This window comes from Nipponia nippon, unplaced genomic scaffold, assembly GCF_047370975.1.
Source record: "Nipponia nippon isolate SJK-2023a ecotype South Korea unplaced genomic scaffold, ASM4737097v1 scaffold_28, whole genome shotgun sequence".
Lineage (NCBI taxonomy): Eukaryota > Metazoa > Chordata > Aves > Pelecaniformes > Threskiornithidae > Nipponia > Nipponia nippon.
The window spans coordinates 1,537,144-1,558,209 of NW_028262345.1; the positions used below are offsets into that span (position 1 = coordinate 1,537,144).

Sequence of the window (21,066 nt, forward strand, 5' to 3'; positions counted from 1 at the left end):
TGAACCTTTCCTTCATTGTAAATCAACAATGGAAAAAAAAACAATAACAAATGAGGTATGCCAGCTAACTTGTGTTACAGGTGGAAACACTGAATTACAGACTCACATTCCTGAGACACACCTTGAGGTTACAGACAGCACGGTGTCAAACAGTGATTTACACGAGACTCCTGGCTCTAGGGTGTTAAGAAGCGCTGAGGCTGGGAGCGTGCACTGCTGGCTGAATAACACTGATTAGAACAGACAGTGCTCTCAAACAGGCGGCACCAGTGTGAACGGCTGGCCAAGGTGCAGAGAAGGAAAAAATATCTGCCTATGAGAAGAAACATACTTAGGAAGTGACAATTGCAAAAAGTAAAATTAGCAGTAGATAAGCAAGGAGTCAAGCAGAGAGACAAGCACAGAAAATACCAGCAGACAAAAATGCTGGTGAAGCCTATGTTTTGGGTTGGGTTTTTTGGCTTGAAAATAAAGTTTGGAACAAAGTATTGTCATTGTATTACATAGGGTTTGATGATGCTTTTAAGAGAGTAAAGCATAGTGCTTACCTTTGTTCCCCTGTTTAAAATTAAAATAAATACCTGGCTCGTAGGGAGTTTATTACCTACGCATGTTCTGGATGTTGTATAAAGAACAGCTAATCCAAAATCTATTTCACATGACCCAGCCAGATATTAATGGTGCTTTGAACTTCAAATAATCCACTGGGATGAATACCCCTCAGCCCCATAACATCAGATGAATCTTGACTGTCCTGCAGTCCAGGTAAATCTAGCCATCTCTCACGCTGCTGCCGCACTGCCGGCAGTCCAGGAGCAGAGAACATACGGCTTTTCCAGGCTGAAGCCCTGGCACTGCCACATGATCCAACGAGAGGGAAAAATTGTCACTGGTGCCACATCACGGTAAGTAAGCTCAGCCATGCTGCTGGACTGCCCGCCCCTCAAGGGCACCACTGCTGGCTGGAATATTCAGACTTTCCCCCTACCCAAGGTCTGTCCAAGAAGGCAATTTCCTCTTCAGCTTAGTACGCTAATGAGGCGATTTAGAAAATCTGAAAATAAGAAGCGAGATAGTACTTCCAGACACTCCTATACTGAAACAAGGCAAATCAAGCTTCTTGAACTTGACTGAGGTAAGTTAACTTCACAAAACCACCTAATCAGATTGCCCTATTAGGCTGCTAATAAAGTAACACCTGACCTTCCAAACTCAGCAAATGCTAGAGGGAGTTGAGAAAGTGGAACTGCAGGTACTTTACTCGCTCATTTAAAAAGAAAACAATTATATCAAGGTAATACAGTTGTCTGTGGCCCACTGCCCACTTGTCATGCCTTCTGTAAGCATAAGAACAGCACCTCTGCAGTTGCTTTTCTGAAATCCTGTTCCCTCTGATGGTAGGTTAGCTTTCAGGCTGAGGTTTTATTTCTGTAAACTTAGCCAGCATTTTGCTAAAATCTTTTTCTTCCACAATGCTGCATGCTTCAAAGAGCATGTTTTTACAAGAAGTTCCCTTCATGCTCAAAAGCCTTGCTGAAAAAGAGGTTAATGCAGACTGAAAATCGTTGTGACATTATGGACACTTTAATTGGTTACTAGACCTGCTTTGGGGCACATATTAATAGGGCAGAAGCGTTATGCATGCTCCTTCTCCCTCTCCTTGACAAACTGCCAGAGGAAGGAAAGTATTTTCGTCTTGTTGAAAGTACTATGCAATCCATTTAAAAATCTGAAACTCAGGGAATATAAATCAATGCGTAACTAGAATATAAGAGTAGATTGTTCAAAACCGAAAATAATGCATATAGAAAACGCAACAAGGTGTTTTACCATAGCGCTGAGAGTCTCCTCCCAGTCTGGCCTCTCTCTGGGATGGATGCTTCTCTGAAGCTCTGGCACAAAGTCATCTTCTTCCGTATGTACAGAGGACTTCATCATTCTGGAAAGGAGGACAGAGAGGTTTGGTACTCAGTGACAACTTCTGGGTAATCATACATACAGTCTGTTACGGTGCTCAGTTACGTGGCTTACGTGACAAGATAAGTGCTTTTATAAATCCAGAAATCTTACAGACTGCTAAGTTTCTCTTACTTCCTCATTATACAAGCAGGACAAGAGTGTAAATCTGGTGGAGAGAAATCTGTACCTCCTAACCAATCACTGGATAATTTTGTATAATCACTGCACAATTTGCAAGTCTTAAACCACAGAAGAATATGGAGGAGTACGTTTCAGTCCATTTCAAAAAATTGCTTACGTTGCCCAGGCAAACAACATTAGCCTTAAAAGAATAAATACACATATTCGATTCCTTAGTTGTCACTGCATGTTTTGCCTAAAACAGAGGTAGCAGTGTCCATATCTCAGCCCGAATTCATGTCCTAAGGCCTGAGCCATCAGCTCTCGTAGCTCTTCCTGATCCTATCTGAAGGGTGAGCACCTTCAACTCCCCCAACTCTGCAGGGATGCGCTCAAATCACTCATTTTATCAAGGTAAACTTTTCTTCAGATAAAGAGCCATCTTTCAAATACCCTATGAAGTATGTTTTTCAAGCCTGCACAGAGATCAGAGGCTCAAAATCAAAATTTAAAAAGTATTCATGAAAGCTTCTCAGCCTATCTGTGTGACAGTTCTGCTGTTACAGCCAGCAAGTGCCAATCTATACGGCATTTGCAGGCCGTATAAATGTGCCTTTGTGGGGATTATGGCGCAGACCTGAAGGACCAAAGGCCTGTTGAAGGTCTGGTATCATCCGTTCTGGTTTCATTAAATATCAGATTCAGGCAGGCTTTTATTTTATTAATAGATGACCATTTACTTACTTAGGGTAACCATTTTGATAATCAACACTGCATACGGCAGGGCTGGTTTCGCTAAATGCTAACTGTGCTGATTTATGTATTGTTTGACTAAAACAAGCATGGGGAAAGGCATTTTAAAAAAACTCCTTTGCTTCAGATCAAGATCTGACGTTCTGAAACCCCTATATGCTGTTTGCCACGACGACGTGTGGCTGGGCCAAAGCATTTAACTTTGTGCTCTACATGAAGGTTAAGAATGAAGCAATTAACACTCACAGTAATAGCATGGCTGTGTTACAAAATTATATCCCATATAATTTTATACCTACCTTTGCGATCATATTTCTGCTCTAATAAAAAACACATCCCAGAGAATATGGACCTCAAAACCAAAAGTCATAATGCCTCAGGCCAGCGCTGCTAAATGGTTCCATGTGCCATTCCCACCGTAAACATCACCAATTGAAAGTAGGCCGTCCCTAATTAGGCAAGAAAAAATACACCTACGTGGCGAAAGCTGTATATATCTGAAAAAACTCTGCGGGAAAATACCATGTTTTAGAACGTAGAGATGCAATGCCAGCTCAGGTGGGAGGCTCGCACCTCTGCAATATATGCGTTCAAAAGAATTTGATTTTTGTAAACCTGAAAATTTGTTGCTCATAGGGGCAGCTCTTTCATTTCTCCTTTTCATACCAAGAGTGCAAAGATTTGGCCTGTTTCTCACAACCCCAGCTCCACCACAGGAAAAGTTTGCCGCTTGTTTTAACTGCCAGTGAAAGCTGAAACCTGCTGGTTGCAGAGAAAACCAGACTGTGCAACTCAAAAACAAGAGATGAACTAAAAATAAAATAAAATAAAATAAAATAAAATAAAATAAAATAAAATAAAATAAAATAAAATAAAATAAAATAAAATAAAATAAAATAAAATAAAATAAAATAAAATAAAATAAAATAAAATAAAATAAAATAAAATAAAATAAAATAAAATCTGTATTTTTTTAAATCAACCTCATGATTTTGAAAAAGACACAATAAGGCCTTCCTCAGGATTTCTAGATGTTTGGGTTTGGCAGTACATTCTGAACAAATCATCCCACAGCAGCTTTAGTCTAATGCCATCACACAGCATCGGACAGCATTTAGTCTAACGCCATCAGAGGATGGAATGAAAGGAAGGGTAACAGGATCAAGATGCACCTTTCTACACCACGGTTAAAACAAACAGGTTATCAAAACACATGCTTTCTCAGTTTAGACAATGAGACTGAATTTATGTCTTCATCGGCACTTTGGATTACAAATGAATTTCCTACACAACTCCTCAGGCTTATGGCAATTCCTCCTGGATTTCTCCTCAGAAATCTGGTTTCCTTTTGGGAAGCAAAGTTTCTGAATGTCTAAAATGTTGCCAGTAACACAGTGCTGCCCAAGGGCAGAACTCCTCCTGCCATTTGGTAAGTAACAGGATTTGACTATGCGCTCTTCCAAACTACTGACCTTCATTCGCACACACAAAGTCCCTGATGGGCCATTTAAGTTCAACGTAAGGCAGGCACTACTTTCTAGAAAATTTACCACACAGAACCTACAAAACAGGAGAGGGCAGAGATCGGTAATTAAGATTATAAAATAGATGTACACAAACTCTATGCTTAGCCTGGTTACAGTGGGAAGATGCTTCAAATAGCGGTGTTGGCTGCGGTGGTTAAGACTGAGTGCAGAGAAGAATACGTTCTATTTTAAAATAACCTTGGGAATCAGGCCTGTGTTCTGGGTTTCTACCCTCACAGTGGACAAATGCGGATGTCACAGCACCCAGTCCTTTTTACTAGACTTCAATCTATTTACTCACGTTGTTTGTTTAATCTGATTATGCCTATAAAACTCCACGATAAACTCTTGCCAAACCCTTCCCACTGAGATCCTGAAACACAGTCCTGTTATTCTTCCTATTGAAGGTGTTCACTGGAAACAAGAAAGGCTCTGTGTGTACAGTTGCATATTTAACACAGTCAATTCTGTTTAACAGAATATTCTACTACTGATGGAAATTAAATACTTCGTCACAATACCACAAAAATATTGGAAATTATACTGAAGATTTTCTCTCTAACACAATTGTAAACACTTGATAACCATCTGTGAACCCTTATTAATCTTTAATAGTAACTATTTAATTCCATGCCATCTGAGACAAGAGCCCAAGGAAGGCTGAAGATGCTACAGGTAATATTAGCCCCTTATATATTAAGTCCAGTGGCTTTTTCCTCCCTGCCCCTGATCTGGATGAAAGAAAATAACCTTGTGAATTAGCAGCACTGAAACATGGGCACGAGTAGGGCCAGAAAAAGGGGAAGAAGAGGAAGAAAAGCAGCTACACGAGACACTCCTGGTGTTAAGCTATTTCAACAGACTTCACAGGAACTCTGTGTTCTCAAGGATGGCACGGAGAATGAAACCAAAGCTCGGGGTCCCTGGGAAAGCTGTCATGAAAAGACTCACAGGACCGGCATCTGCCTGCAAGAGCACTTTTAAGCATTATTTCTACAAACACCCTCAACTGGACTTTCTGCAGGAATTCAATGATTCATTTTCAAAGATGCAGCCCTGTATTTTGTTGGGAGGCCCATTGTAAGCCCCCAAATGAGAAACTGCTGACAGTGTAACTGGGAAAGGGTAACTGGGAAAGAGCCACGCCAGTTGCAGTCACTGAAAGGATCATCAAAAATGTCCTCTGGGCATGTAAAACCCTAGAGCCACACAGCTGGGGGAAGGAGCTTTCCTAACAGTCAGACGTTGTGATTTTCCCTGGCCTCACCCCAAGACAAGCTTGGAATATTATATATAGGTATAATCATATGCACATGTTTTTATATGCATGTGTATTATGTATATTTGACATTATTTTAATTTATAGAGCAAATAAATAGGACAACATACATATGTCTGATTCACCACACATGTCAAGCTGTAACAAGACTAATTATCTTATTTCTGCCATGGATTCTTTTTCACAGGAGGGGAAAATACCTAGAGTCCCACTAACACTTAGACAAAATACTGACACATGTATTTTGCAAACATTAAAGGCCAAACAAATTAAAGAAGCTGCTCTGTTCTATAAAGCCTACATTTGGCCATTTCATGGGAGTTGTAAATGACTGGAAAGTCACTACAAAATTTAATACTAGCCATAAGAACAGAAATACATTTTTATTTGAAATGCCACTTCTTCAACTGCTTAGCAGCTCCGAATGCCCTTCAAATGAAATCTGACACCATTATATTAATAAAAGTTCTGGCTGTATAGAGGCCATTAAGCAATCTCTCTTCAGATGAATGAATCCTTCTTCATTGTAAATTGAGAATCAAATGTACTGGAACAAATGTTTACAGGACATTTCACAAAAGGCACAGCCCACATTCACACCCATTCTTTAAAGTTCTCTGGTAGGTCAAGTCGATGAATTTCAAGTCAGCCCTTGTATGTCTGTACATGATACAAGTGTATCAAGAAAACATCTAATGTCCTTTTCCATGTCCTCAAATCTAATTTGCTGGTCCCATCATTTATGGTGGGACCGTATCTGCTTATCGGGAATTAAAACATTTCCGTGCTTTTCTGGCTGGGCTCCCCTACGGTCCTGCGGTATTGAGCATGAAGTCCTACCTGCACACACGAAGGAGCGTATTGCAGTGCCTCACAAGGCAGAAAGCACCTAGAGTAGATAAGCACAGGTGCTTTATGGGATGAGTAAATTAATATTCAGCTTGATGTCTATAAACTCTACTGCTACTGTGTGTTTATCATACTGTAAATATTAAATACTACTTCCACTAGACAATAACTTTCCCTGTGGGTTTGAAGGAGTCCGGCATCCGCAAATATGAAGTGTTTCCACACTTCTGTTTGCACAAGAGAGAAAATCATAAACAGTGGGTTTGTGGAAAGAGATCCTTAAATTAAACAGGGGACAAGAAAGGACAGAAACTTTTAAAATATTGTGGGATTCCTACAAAACTGTGTGTTCCCTTTCTTTAGGTTCTTTGGCATGTACCACATCCCACTGGCAGACCACAGCGGTAGGAGTAACACAACTGTCATGGACTTTGATGTCATCTAAATGCCGATGACACGCAGATTAATAGCTCCCCTCTGGGAGGACACGAGGGTGCTGACAAATTACTTTCAGAGGTGCCTGATGGTTTGAAAGCCATGTGCTAGCACGGAAGCATGAAGCATTTTGAATGTCAGACTCCTGATATCAGATAGTTAATTGTCTGCTTGGCAGACACTCATTTTGAACCGGCTATGTATTTTTTAAATAAAATGCCAAACGTGATCTTTAGGTTATGCTCCCCCATGGGGACATCAGGCATTTCAGCTTGCTTTGCTGCTTCTCCCAACAAATGACTTTTCTTTCTGACCTCAATTTAAGAGGTGAGAGCCGATGAGAACCAATTTATTAGTTTATTTATTATTTATATAACGCTGCTGTTGTGCCTGGAGATTTCTCAGCCAATGTAAAAGCACAGCTCTGCCCTACAGAACCGATGATTCAAGAGGATTTAGAGCTCCACAAAAAGCAACGTTTTCCGAGACAGAAATTTTACCCAAAAAGCCAAATTTAAGTAAGGCCTGTGCTGACACAAATCTACACTTAAAACCAATGCGCTTCAAACACTATCTGACAAAAACTGGTATTTATGCTGCTCAAATAATTTGCACAAAAGGCCAAAATAACACAGTCTTTACCAGGGCACTAAAAAAGGAACTACACTGTACATCCACTTGGCTCATCTTCCCGGCTCCTAGCAACCATGTTTGTCTTCCATAAGCCCTCTTCAGGTTGACACTGTTAACAGGCACTGCTCAAGAAAGAGGAGAGCCAGCAGATAGCAATCAAACCAGCATTGCAATGCAGTACTGTAAGTCCGAGAGTCAGAAGCAGTGCTGCTGGGCACCACCACAAGAATGAGCAAGATATTTTGTAGACAAATGAGATTTGGGATTGCTTTAGGCTTCAGGACTTCAGGTGAGCCACAGTGCAGAAACCTCAAACTACTCCTGAGGATATTAACCCTGCAGGGCATAGCATAACAGCCTGGATGCAGCATCCCCGCCTCTCCTGATGTAATCAAGTACAGCGTTTCCAGGATTCAATCCCATAACTCGCAATCACAGCATGGAAACGTAAGCCAACAGTGAATCAACAGAGGGATACCTTGAAAACTCTGCTTTAGAGGGTCTAAAAATAACTTGATCAAGATGAGGAGTTACAATACTACAAAGAAAAAAACACGTAAAGAACTGCGGATGTCACCATCCAATACATGACAGCAGAATTAAGATAACTCTTCACATCATACAGGTTGCTCCTTATCACCATGAGGAAAGGTAGAAAAACAAGAACTGAGATCTGGCCCAAAGCTTATAAACACTTGGGCAAGAAGCTGGAATCAAGTGAGAAACACTGATACATCTTCAGTTCTGACCTCAAATTTACACCACACACAGCCCCCCAAAAAAAGGAAATGTGATGAGAGAGATGGAAAAAAAAAAAATATGAAATGCACATACCCTCCCCCAACGTAATTTTCCAAGTTAACTCTGTGTCCATGAAATTAAAACTAATACAGTGGAAAGGAAGAAAATAATCACACAATATGGAAAACAGAGATAGCTGAAGAGCCCCAGGAAAAATGAAACAAGAGATGGGAATTGAAAGCTGACAGTGCTGACCTGAAAGAGGATTTAATTTCCCATGTTCTAAATCAGCTTTGTCAACACCTTACTGATTACATTATGCCCATCTGTATTATATAAAACAAGATTTCTGAAGTCTGTCTCAAGGATCATACAAAGTGAAGATAGAAAAGACCTACAAGGTCAGCTTAAAGCACACCTCATAAATAAACTAATGGTAAATGGATTGTATTTAATCCTTGACCACAAAATGAAAACCTGGCATAACTAAATGGTTTACTGTGATTGATTCTACAAGGTTGAAAGCTGTAATTGCTACTTTTGATGGAAGTTCATAGTCAAAATTCAATTGTTTGGGAAGCCACTGCACAAGAAAATTAATAGAGTAACTGTATATTACAATAAGAGAATATTTAAAAAATCATTTGAATGAAATATCGTTCAAATATCAGTAAGCACAAAGCAAACTAAATTTCTCCGAATTACTCTATGCACTACCTGTGATACTAAGGAGTATTTCTTGCCTAGTTTTAAAAGTTAAGGTCAGGGGTTTTCAACTTCTGGTCTGTGGATCTGTGGGGTCTGAGAACTACTAGTACGGGTGAGCAGAAGTTGGAAAAAATAAAATTCATTGCTGCTATGCAGCTATTTAGTAAATACACACCTTTCAAGGAATGTCATGCTTCGCAGGCGAATTTGTACATGTGCCCAAATAAAGATGGCTGGAAATCACCAAGCTATGGGAACAGAGGTCTTAACAGGATCATCGCTATTACGGAGACGGATTAATTCAATTTTACTGATTGTGATTGTTTTCAAAAACAAACCATGTAAATCACAGCTACAAGGACATTTTTTAAATACGTTACAGTGTCAGAATTTTTAGTTTTCCCAATTTTCAAATTCCAAATTCAGCCTGGTAAAACCATACCTGCACCCAGGGAAGCCGAGATAGAGATCACCAGTGTACTATGATAGAGTCGAATGAATCGTGTGATCCTTAGCACTAATTATTGCTATTCAACTCCAGAAGGCAATTTACAGGGTCAGAAAAAAACCACTTCGTGCGTATTTTTAGCTCTGGGGTTTCTATTCCTACAAAATATTTTTTTAAAGAAAAAATCACTTTCCCACTTGATGTGCATCACCACCTGTTAAATTAGATTCTCAGCTGTCAGAAGAGAAATCTCTTTCTCTGAGGAAGAAAAAAAACCTTTTTTTTTTTTTTTTGCATTAGCCTTTCATTTAAGAATATATGACATTAGAAAAACATATTTTTAAAATGAAAGATAGGGAGTTTTAAATAGAGATCTTTTTAAAATCAGCAGTATCCCTCAATTAATTTTTAAAAATGTCAGAGTGGACATGTTAGCTCTTCCACTGTTAATATAACTCTACAGAGGGAAGCGGAGAAGGCCAGTAGTACTGCAGAGATTAATTAACATATTGGTTTCTTGCCCTGTTCCAGCTCTCTGGACATGCTTTAACACAAGCTCCAATACAGTCAGACAGTTACGCTATCTTTGCTCAAGGGCCTAAGTTTTCAGACTTCAAAATATCCATCTTGTTTATTAATTTGCAAGAATATTTAAACCACATTTTCTGAGCTGCCAAAGAAAAGTTGCATGAACACGATCAGATCACCTGGAATTTAAAACCTGTGGGCAAACGGGCAAGCCTGGGTGAGACAGTTCCCATTTTAGCAAACAGGTATCTTTGGGTACAACAGGCAGCCTGTCTCGTCTCAGTAATCATCTTTTTCCCCCCGACTGATTTGTCAGTAGCCCCGACACAACATCACACAACCCTTTCTGACCCCCAGCTGCAAAAGCAAAGCCCCCCAGTCCCACAGGTGAATATTCTAGTGCCTGAGGGCACTGCCTGCCTTCCCTACCTCAGCTACCCATGGTAGTTCTACCAGCAGGACCCTGACACTACCCATCAGGTTGCAAGTACCTTCAAGGCGTCTAACAGCTAACCACTGAAGAGATGCTTTTCACATCCAGCAAGGGGTAAGGAGGGATGCTGGGATAGGAGAAGCCAACACCACACTATAAAACAAAAACTGTTATTGTTTCTTTTCCTCAAAACAAAGCATGGTTCTGTAGGTACACTTTAAGATCAACCTCAAACCACCTTCAGTAAATCTTCGCTAAATTTGAAAGCAACGAATAGCAACTGGGGGTCAACAGACCCATCTTCTTTTTATTCTGCTCTTCTGCCATAGTTTTGGCAGCTTTGTTTACTGCTTCTTGTCTTACCTGGTTGTGTTTTATGTCTCAACTCGATAACACCCATCTTAAAGTACATAAGTAAGTACAGAGATATGTACTTCATGCTCTGGAAGGGACTGGAACATGTACCTAATTGAACTGGGCTGTAATAATTTGCATTCAGGTTTTGCATAACTGGAATTCCTTTAAACACTTTATGAAAAGAATAAATTCTTGGAATATTCAGCTTTTACAAGCTTTGAGCCATGTTCCTAGTTATTAAAAAGCTTTATAAAAATAATCACTGAATCCTCGTGCTTTTGCATACATACATTACTGAACAAACTTGCTCTTTTATTTGGCAACACATAAAAGACATTGTTTTAGTAGGTGCTTGGCATTTTCTTTCAATAGAACACAGTGACGGTCAATTAAAGAAATCCTCAGGAATAGGTTTCTCTAATCACTTTTGCCCAGTATAAGAAAAGGAATTAGCAAATCACTGCACAATCAGAATCACTGGATTTCTTTTGTTTGATTCAGGAACAAATATAAAAGTATTAAAGAAAATTGCCTCTAGGGAAAAAGAGTCCTATCCTCCCATTTAGAATTAATAAATTGCTAAAAGCAGCTCTAAAGTTTCAACACAGAAGAGAGACAGGAAAGGACGGCTGCTCCTGGCTTGACTGAGAAGTCTAAACTTGGGCACCATCAACAAAATATTCTTGCGGGTGGGTGGCAGCAGGATGCCGGCCTTTGTGTCTCTCTCCCTCCCATGGCCATGGTCTGAATGATCTGCGCTCCAGCCCTGGCGTAACAGGGCTCAGACTGCTGCCGCTCACTTTCCGCATCCAAACGGCAGTGAGACAGGTATCATCTCACCAAGCTCTTAGTCAAAACCTGTTCCCTGCACTTCCTTTGCAACCTCCTTTTTTTTGTTTGTTTGTTAAGATTACGCTTTCTTCTGGCCCCGTCATCTCATGTCTTCCTCGTTGCCCAGCAAAAGCAGTTCCGATCTTCGCTGGAGTCTTCAAATATTACCGTAACGCAAAGCAGTAATAAAACCCATCTGTTTACAGCTACTCCAAATGCAGCAAAGATCAAAGTATACCTCAAAATTGCAAAGCATGACCTAAACCTAGATCCAAGGACATTCATCTGGGCTGATCTCTTGTTTGTAGTTCAGTGCCAATGCAAAGCCATGGTAAATTCAATCTTTCCTCATAGAAGCATATACTGGAAAAATGATGCTTTCAGCACATGGAATGATCAAGTGCAATCAACGAATCCATTACAATTAGCCTCACATGCTGTTAAGTGACAACTGTTCATAACATGAAACAATATTTAAAACTTGTCCAGTCAGCTAGCGGCTTAGCAGGGAAACCCTTTCTCTGACTAAAACATTTATACAGAGTCAGTTGCCTACCTAGAGATAAACTTATAGCTATCCAATACATCGCAAAAAATGGCTGCGTATACGCTGTTTTGCACAGCCCGGTTATGGCACACTCTGTGGAAGAAGCCGGGGAAGAAAACATTCAAAGTGGACTTGCTAGTGAATACGCATAAAGAAAAGAATGGAAATGAACTCCGGGACACCAGAACCTGATAAGCTGAACAAATAATAAAAGATAAGCAAATAAATAAAAAATAGTTCCAGCTATTCTGACCTAAATAACTAATCTTAAATGACTGGTGGCCCTTGCGTTGTATTTACAGCAGCACTCCTCCTACCTGTGCTACTATCACTCCATCCCAATGGTAACAACAGCAAAAAGGCGGCTGCTCAGTCCTTTCTATGTCTAGAAATGACTACTAATGCATTTCACTATTATTATTCCTACTGGATTGCTCTTAACCAGCTAAATGGAATTAAATGGAGGCCTACAACTACAGCAAGTCATCAGGGACAGATTTAACCAGGTGGGGGTCATATGGGCATAATATGTGCAAAGCCATACTGTAATTATTTCTCGACAGCGGAGAAATGCGTATTATAAACAAACAGGTCATTCTGAGGCTAACACAATACTGGAAAAGAAAAGCACTAACCAGAACAAATCTGCCTGGGCCACCCATCTGCTACTTGCACTTCTGATGCACGAGCTGAGGGAATGGAAGTGGCAGCAGCGCAATACGTAAGATGTAGGGGTGACAAGTGGAAGCAGTACCTGAGAGCTGGACGCAGACCAGAAGATAAAGGCGCTATAGGGGTCAAAATGTCTCACAGTGGTTGAGAGTACGTTTCCATTCTCACCTTGTGCAGAACCAACGCCAGCATTACAAACAGACCCAGTGCTGGTGCCGTCTTTAACAATCAAAAAACCTTTACTTCGCCCTTTTGGAATAATTTGCAATTGTTAAATATCTTTTTCAGTGAATAAAAAAAAACCTAAAACCAACATACAGGAAAGAGATCATTGATCTCCCTTGCCTTGAGTTCTCAAGGATACAGCTGCAACCACTACTGCCCAATCATTTTTACCTTCAACACCCACACATGCATTTTTGGTACAAAAGCATTTGAGCTGGCACGCATGTCTGCTGTGAATGGAAACCCTGCTGCTAGGTTTCCTGCTGCCACGGAGATGAATAGAGAAAGAACAATTAGCCAAGGCTTCAGTCTAATTTAGATTTATTTTTCTTTTTGGAGGACAGACTGAGAGATGGTACATCATAAAACAAAAACATTAACTCTAAAGGCTACTCAGAGGAGCACAATACTGAAAGACCATGTGTAACCTATATTATAAAGACTTCTGATAATAAGCACTATCGTCTAGTGCCTAGTGTCCCCAATTATGCTAAATGCTGTACTTGGATATGCCAGGAAAGTATAAAATGTCAAGGCAAGGACTATCTACATCAAAGTAGACAAGAAGTGACCAAAGAGAGTACCTCCATCCATTTTCCAAAAACCCACAGGAACTCACAGCTCAAATAACTTGTCCAGCATTTCAGAGGAGGACTGAGCCTAAAGTAGGAAATAGAATCATAGAATCGTTTAGGTTGGAAAAGACCTTTAAGATCAAGTCCAACCGTCAGTAACTTCAGTGTCACAGTTCCTAACCACAAAGACAGGTAAATAATGCAAGTAAATACCAAACACGTTATCAGGGCCTGGAGGAAGAAAATCAGGACAGAGGGAGACCACCACCCTCCTGTGCAGACTAGAGGGTCATGCACTCTCTCCTCATCCAGTCCTTGCCACAAAATGTTCTAGCCTGATGTAGAAGAGAGCAAGAGCCCAGCCCAGCTTACCAGCTGAAAATTAGGGTACTCTCCCAGAGAACACGGTTGCACAGGCTCAGGAGAGTGCTGAAGTCTGCTGTTGCCCAATCTGTGGCTCTGACCACTAAGGTTTTATGCAATACCTCCTCCTCTCCTTTCCCCATTACCTTCTTTCAAAAGAGAGAGGGAGAGAAAGCAATAAGCTACATACGAAAAGACTTACTAGGACCACTAAACCTGGACATACTGGGCTGCAGAGGTCAGTATTAGCAAAGTGTCTATGCAGCACACCTTCAAGACAGCACTTTTAGCCAGAGACGAGGTTTCCGTAACAGCCTAAGAAGCCACACAAGGGCCCTGCTATTTCCCAAAGGGGCAGCTCCCCGTCTCTCCCCAGCCATCTGAGGACCTGTCTTCCCCATGGCAGCAGAGGTGCTTGCCCATCTCTACAGACATTACCCTGAAGGAAAAATAAATAAATTTTAAAAAGGACTAGCTTTCCACTGGGTCAGCAGCAAAGCACATGGCTACGAGAACTCCTGTTGGCCTAATGAAAGTGACAGGGGTGGAAACGCCTCGTTCAGCCACAGCACCATTTTAATTCACCTGCACTGGGATGTAGTTTCACAACGAGGGGACGAGCAAAAACTTAACACACTCCTCAGAGACCTTCTTTTGACTTTGGCCACCCCCTGCCCTGTGAAGCCTCACGTGGGCTTTTCCAGATCCCATCCTGATGTGCACGTGTGGCTCTTCATACTGAGTGAAGAGAATTTGGACATTTATCTTAGCTTTGCAAATGCTGGAGCTGAGGACCTGAGGCTGTAAGGGTGCTGCAATGCTTCATCATGCAACATCACCCAAATCCTTTGCGAATGCCAGAGGTCAGGAAAAAGAATAGTTTTGTTGGTTGTTGTTATTTCTAATTAACTGGGGGGGAGGCATCTGAAAGACAAACACTTTTGGGGGAAAAAAAAGAGGTCAAGCTTCGGGGGTTTTTTGGGGGTTTTTTTGTTTGTTGTTTTTTTTTTTAAATTTTAACCTATGAGCAACAAAATATAAGCATTACAGAAATAACCTGTGACTAAGAACAAGGACATTTTAAAATTGAAAAAATGTCAGCCTGGAATTTTCACCCTTTTAAAACAAAACCTATTAATTGCACTACTGCACAATTTTGTGGTTTTAGGTAACCTCTTTAATTTTACATCAGGCAGGCCAAGAAAGTCCCTGAAACACCAACCCAATTTTACAGGCATAAGGAAGGGGGGACAAAGCAAGAGGAAAAAAGTGAACTACATATTCATAGACAAGTCAAGATTGAAAAGATATTCAAAGAAGAACAAAAAGAGGACCCCGTTTCTAATGTATTATAGAGGATGAAAAATACGAAAGGTGTTTAATTGCCTAAGCAGATGCCAGCAGTGGAATGTATGAAAAAGCAAAAGCAAACAAGGTTTTCTGCCCCCTCCGTTAGGAGACAATACGTCTGCATTCACAGGCTGCCTCTGTGTAAGGAAAATGAATAATTTTAAAACATTAACATTATCACAGGAATAACAGCTTACTGAGCACAGGACAAATTCTGCCATTAGTACATGCCTCACTCACCCTGATCACAGAGATACACCATGGGACCATCTGAAAGGGGTTCCGCTGTGCAGAAGTGCTTGAAACGAGTGCAGTTATATTAAATGTAGGAGGAAAGAAAGGTACGTGACAACCCGATTCAAGGCTCCAGGAAGCAAGCCACACAAATGACTGTTGAGTTGTGCAATGACTCAGCAGGGGAAAAAAAAAAAAAACAAAGAAACAATATAGCAGCAGATCGGAAAGTCTTTTCCATAAGAAATGATAGCTATCATCCATCAAAAAATAAGTGTAATAAATAAATAGAAACAAGAAGAGTTCCCAGCCTGGAGTTCTGCCTAGTCCCATAAGCTCTGCGCACAAAGTTGTTTCTCCTCATCAGCCATTCTTTATTACACTTTGCAGCACACCTGAGCAAGCAGAGGAGCAGGAAACTGAGCTGGCTTTAACCCCTGCTGCCCCACTGCCTCTGCCTAGGGAGGTGTTTCTCTACAGAGAGACTGCTTTTCTTGGTGAGCAACATGATAGGAAGCTAAAGCCAGGAAAGAAGTCAGATAAGCACATAGCAGAAAGAAAATGCAAGGCTGGGGAATCCAGCACAAACTCAGAAAGGAGCAGGAGAGAGTCACCCCCAGTTCCCTGGCCTGTCAAGCCAACGAACGTGGTCAGGACAGAAAGATGACATGATATTTCTGCACCTCCTCTGTTGTTCTCCTGAGAAGCTGGCATGAAATTTAAGCTCCCATTTTACTTGCATAACTTTACAGGACAGCTCTCCCATGTCTGTTGAGGCTCAACAGCTCTCCCTGAAATGGTAAGATTAAATGTAATCTGTTAAACATAGATAACATAGTCCAACCAGATGGATGAGGCAAGCCAAGCTGTGCAGATTTCACTGCTCAGTTTGAACACATTCTCGCACTCATTCTCTCCTTTGCAAACCTTTATGCAAATAGCTTTTCAAGAACATTTAATCCTCCACCCTCCTAAATTACCACTGAAGCATTACTGTCCCTTCAGTTTGGAGCCTAGCTGCAGGAGAAACACCAAGGCATTCAGGTAGCCGCCTGGCTTGAACCGCGTGGTAAAGTTCAGTGAAATTTAAGTAGATGCTTACGTGCTTTGCCAGGCTGGGGTAGAAAAAAAAAAAATATCAGGTAACCGTAATTCCTTTCCATCATTCTTCACTCCATCACTTGAAAAATACCATGCCTTATCGCTTCCTTCTCCTTTGCCTTTAAAATCACTCCTGGCGTGGTTCCACCAGTATAAACTCTACACATTATCTCTGCTGCCATTTTGCTTATGCATCAGGGTAATAAAAGATGAAAGGATGCCAACACCTTCTCTCTGCAACAGAATATATCCGTATAACTATGTCGGCTAAAGCAGGGAAATATGAAGTCAGAGGGGAGGGGAGAAAAGGCCAGAGTATCTGAAGAGGGCAGGTGAAGAGATAACAGTACTTAGAACCATTTTCTAAATGCTTTCCTTTGCCATCAAACCTTTATGGCTAACACAAGACACTGCCCATTCCCACTACTGAGAAAATTAAACTTTGCTGTCCTGAGGCAAGGGAAGCTGGGCTTTATGGCTAGCCCATGAAAATACATGTTATTTGTGTAGCCGAACGGCCGGCAATGAGGGATCAAAATGGACCCTGGGCTGTTGTGTCAAAACAAGTTACCGTTAAAAACAGGAAGGCATAGTGAGGAGAATCACAGCATCCGCAACATCGTCCTGGCACCTGTGTCAACACTCACCACTCCCCGGCACCTTGGGCAGAATTCTTATCATTCACGGGGCTGGGAGGGGAAGTTAATAAACAAGGACAATCCTCCTGAAAATTGCACTCAGCCACTAAATCCACCTTTCCATCCCGTTTCAAAAGACCAACAGGAATAAAATAAAAGTTTGCCCTGAAGTAATTTTCAGACTTGAGCCACACAGCTCTTCACAATTAAGTCTCTAAATGTTCCTGTAAAATAGCTATTTTTGTTACCCCTGCTTAAAAAAATGGCGTAAATAATGCACAAGAAGACTCAGCACTGGCTGAGTCAGTGAAGCCTGGAATAAAACCCAAGAGTCCTGGCTGCCTTCTTTCCTTCTTAAGAGCCTTCTCTCCATGAAACACGACCACGGACAACGCACTTTTTTAACTCCGTGCTGTCAGCCTGTTTGCACAGAAGCACAAAATTTCTCCTTACCAGTCACTCCCCACACAGGGCTGCACAGTGGGGAGAAGAAAGTTACTGGGAAGAGATAACTGGTAGACTTCTCTCTCACAGGTAACACAGCATGCAGCGCACTAATTGTTTTTTTTTTTCCAGTATGACTAACGTACCATTTCATTCCAGTTCATATTGCATCACATCAGAAGCTGGAATATTTCACTGCAACCTTTAATTGTCCTGACTCATGCTGTCAGTAATAAAATGCCCTCTTGGGAAAATAAATAAATAGACAAATAAAGCCTTAATTGATTTGGTAAAGTACCGACCAGTGAAAGCACACTGTCTGATTACTTTTAAGACATTAAAAAAAGGTAGCAGGTGCAATACGTTAACCTAAAGGACAGGTGATGAACAGATTTATAGCTTTTTCAGTTTGACAGAGAAAAAAAAAAAAAAGCAAGCGCGGGTAAGCTTTTGAAAGCATTTGTTTCAAGCACCCAAGGGTAGTCTGGAAAATGAAAGCATTTCTATTACATTGGCACTTGTGCAGAAAGGCAGGATAATGAAGTGACCAGACTATTAGGCTTCCCAAAGAAATGAGATATTGTTGAAACCAGTGCACACTAATTTCAGTGCCCAGGAAAATGGCAGTAAACAGTGCTCTTTAGGCTTTTTCCCCCCCCTCAGTAATCATGATGATTTTAGAACTGACACCTGCAAAAGAGACTTTTCAGTGCATAATGAATAACTCGGCGAAAAGAGAAGACTGTGAGAGAATAGGTTAAAAAATAAAAAAGGTAAGAATATAGCGAACAACGGAATAAAATTGTAAGATATAATACAACTTGCAGGGAACACAGCAGCCTGACAGACAGCACTTCCAAAAGACTCCTGTTGAGGACTGGGCTTACAGAAGCAGCCGAACAGCTAACGAAATGTCCGGGAAAGCTCGTCGCCCGCTCCTCACATCACCTTCTCGCCACTGTAAGGCTGGGAAAAGAAAGTTCATCTTGTCATCAGGCCAGGGAAAACCCCAGCGCAACAAAACCGAGATTGTAACCATCACTACAGCTTCTTACCAAAGAGGAAAAACACACCTAGAGGGAGAGGGGGAAAGATGAAGAGTCTGAAATAGAAACGGAGGAGAAATAGCACTGAACTACCAGCTTGAAAGAAAAGCTGAGACCCCTTACTCAGGTGTACGGTTTCAGGGCCTGTTTGCAGAATAGGTATTGAGGCTTCAGAAACCCAAGCTACTTAATACAAGGTAGGGAATCACCCTTCATCAGCCAAGCCGTGCGTGTGAGCTCTCGGGCCGTGGCTCGCAGGGGAGGACGTGCATCAGTCCAGACTCCTCGGGTGGCCCAGCCCGCGCACCCTCCTTCTCTCTGCAACGCACGTTATCTCCGCAGGCCAAGGTACCCCTCACCCCCAGGCCGCGTGTCACATTTTCATGGCAACTTTGGCAACGAACAGCCTGACCTGAACCACGAGTACACTGAAATTAGGCTTCAGAGCCATGTTTTTAAGCGGGACGTGGACATGGATTTCCTGTTGCCACTTTTTGTGCTTTAGAAATCTTTCTGTCTCATAGAGGAGCTGGATATCTCTCGTTTCATGAGAAAGTTCGTTTCCGAGCCAGGCTCCTCTCCCCGCTCTCATGCAGAAGGAGGCTGGTGGCATCCCACAGGGTTATGACTTGGGTACCTGCGGCTCCCTCGGCTCCGATTTCACCCCCAGCCTGACGCTCACGGGCAGTTCACAGCGAGACGCTATTCCGTGTGACAGCCCAAGCCACAGCTCCTTCCCTCCTCTGTAGGTTTTTCCTTCCCAGAGACAAATGAGCTCACTGACATGCTTTTTGCAAACTTTGTTCAGATTTTTTTTTTTTTTTAAATATTCTTTCCTTGTTTGGAAAAACATTTGCGATAGCTACCCAAGTTGTTCTTGATGTCAAACAGAGCATAATCTGTTCTTATCTCTGAAATACACCAAAGTAATCAGGTAATTAGCCAAAGATATTTACATTTTATGTAAGACTTAGCAACGTGTTTTGCAAGAAAACTCTTGGGACTCATTTCCTGAGTTTCCGAAGATCCTCATAGTTAACTATAGAAGTCTTTCAAGCAAAATCTAAATGATCTCTAAACTATATTAGTGTCCTCTTCTAGTTTGCTGTGCTTTATTTTTCACATAGTAAATGAATAGGCAATACCATCCAGACCTGATGCCTCCCCTTAGCTTTTAGAAAACCTACAGGAGGGAGCACAGTTAGTAAAAAATGACCACCTTTTCTGTTTTGGATGGAGATGGATATCCTCTTGTATTCCCGTTATATAATTAAGGCTCTCAACATGCTCTTGTTTTATTGTAAATGCAGCAGTAATTAAATACGTTCTCTAAAAATGACGTCATTCTGTTTTTCCAGCACGTGCAAATAGATCTAATACGCTGTTAGAACAGAAAAAGATTTCCTACCACACAAAACGTGTTTGCACTTGAAACTTTCTGCTAGGCCACACTAACACCATGACAACACTTCCCACTTTTTCAGTTGCCGTAAACAGCTAGCACCAATCGTTTACACACAAAGCAATGCAGTCAGAAATGGTGACAGAAAACATTGAATCAACCCCTTTCTCAGATTTGATGTCTTATTTTCCACCAGCGTGCTGCCACACACTTGCTATTGCATAGATAGCTGGCCAGGTTCAATTACTTTCTTTTAGCACACTCAGGATGCCTACGTAGTAATAAAAGGTAGTAAAAAGTACCATTTTTGTTAAGTTTTGAGGTTCGTGATAGTAGCAAAAGGTATTCCTTCATGTGCACTTCTTTCCCTTCCTGTTCTGTTTGTACATAGCAGCAGAAAACGTCAAACCTTAACAAGCACTGATTTTCTCATTTAACTACCTTAAAGAGTGTTCTAGGAGAGCTGGGAATGTTTGGGCCAGGTTTGGAAAGGATGACTGAGAGACAAAGCGTGGTATCAGCAGGCATACAAATAACAGATTTATGGAATCAGCAAAACCAAGTATATTTACCCGGTCAGCGGTTACATCTGTGCATCTTCTAATGTGCTAGATATTAAACTCATTGGCTATCGGCTTTCTTTGAGCTCCTAATAAATATTTTTCCAAAGACAGTTTCATCACAATTTTTATGAAACACATGAAAAGGTAAATTCATTATCAAGAGTGGGCATATAACAAGTAATAAGAAGTACCTGCAGTTGCTATTTCAATATTTCCCTTGTTTAAACAGCGCTGAAGATGATGAAAGTTATTTCCAAAACCAGTATTTCTTGTTTGCTACCTGTGCCGCACACACGACTGTACTCC

At 41.2% G+C, this 21,066-nt stretch overlaps 1 protein-coding gene across 8 annotated transcripts in view; it reads right to left on the minus strand.

Annotated features, from left to right (window-relative positions):
• The window catches only part of ARHGAP32 (Rho GTPase activating protein 32), a 257,698-nt gene that overhangs the window by 156,686 nt on the left and 79,946 nt on the right, over positions 1 to 21,066 (minus strand). For 7 of the 8 annotated variants that reach the window (XM_087763521.1, XM_087763516.1, XM_087763519.1 and 4 more), the window contains exon 2: positions 1,831 to 1,939. In XM_087763521.1, the coding sequence (XP_087619647.1) occupies positions 1,831 to 1,938 (108 nt within the window). In that variant the 5' untranslated portion in view covers position 1,939. Of the gene's footprint in view, positions 1 to 1,830; positions 1,940 to 15,572; positions 15,594 to 21,066 lie in introns of those variants that run through there. The other variant, XM_087763515.1, reaches the window with a different exon arrangement.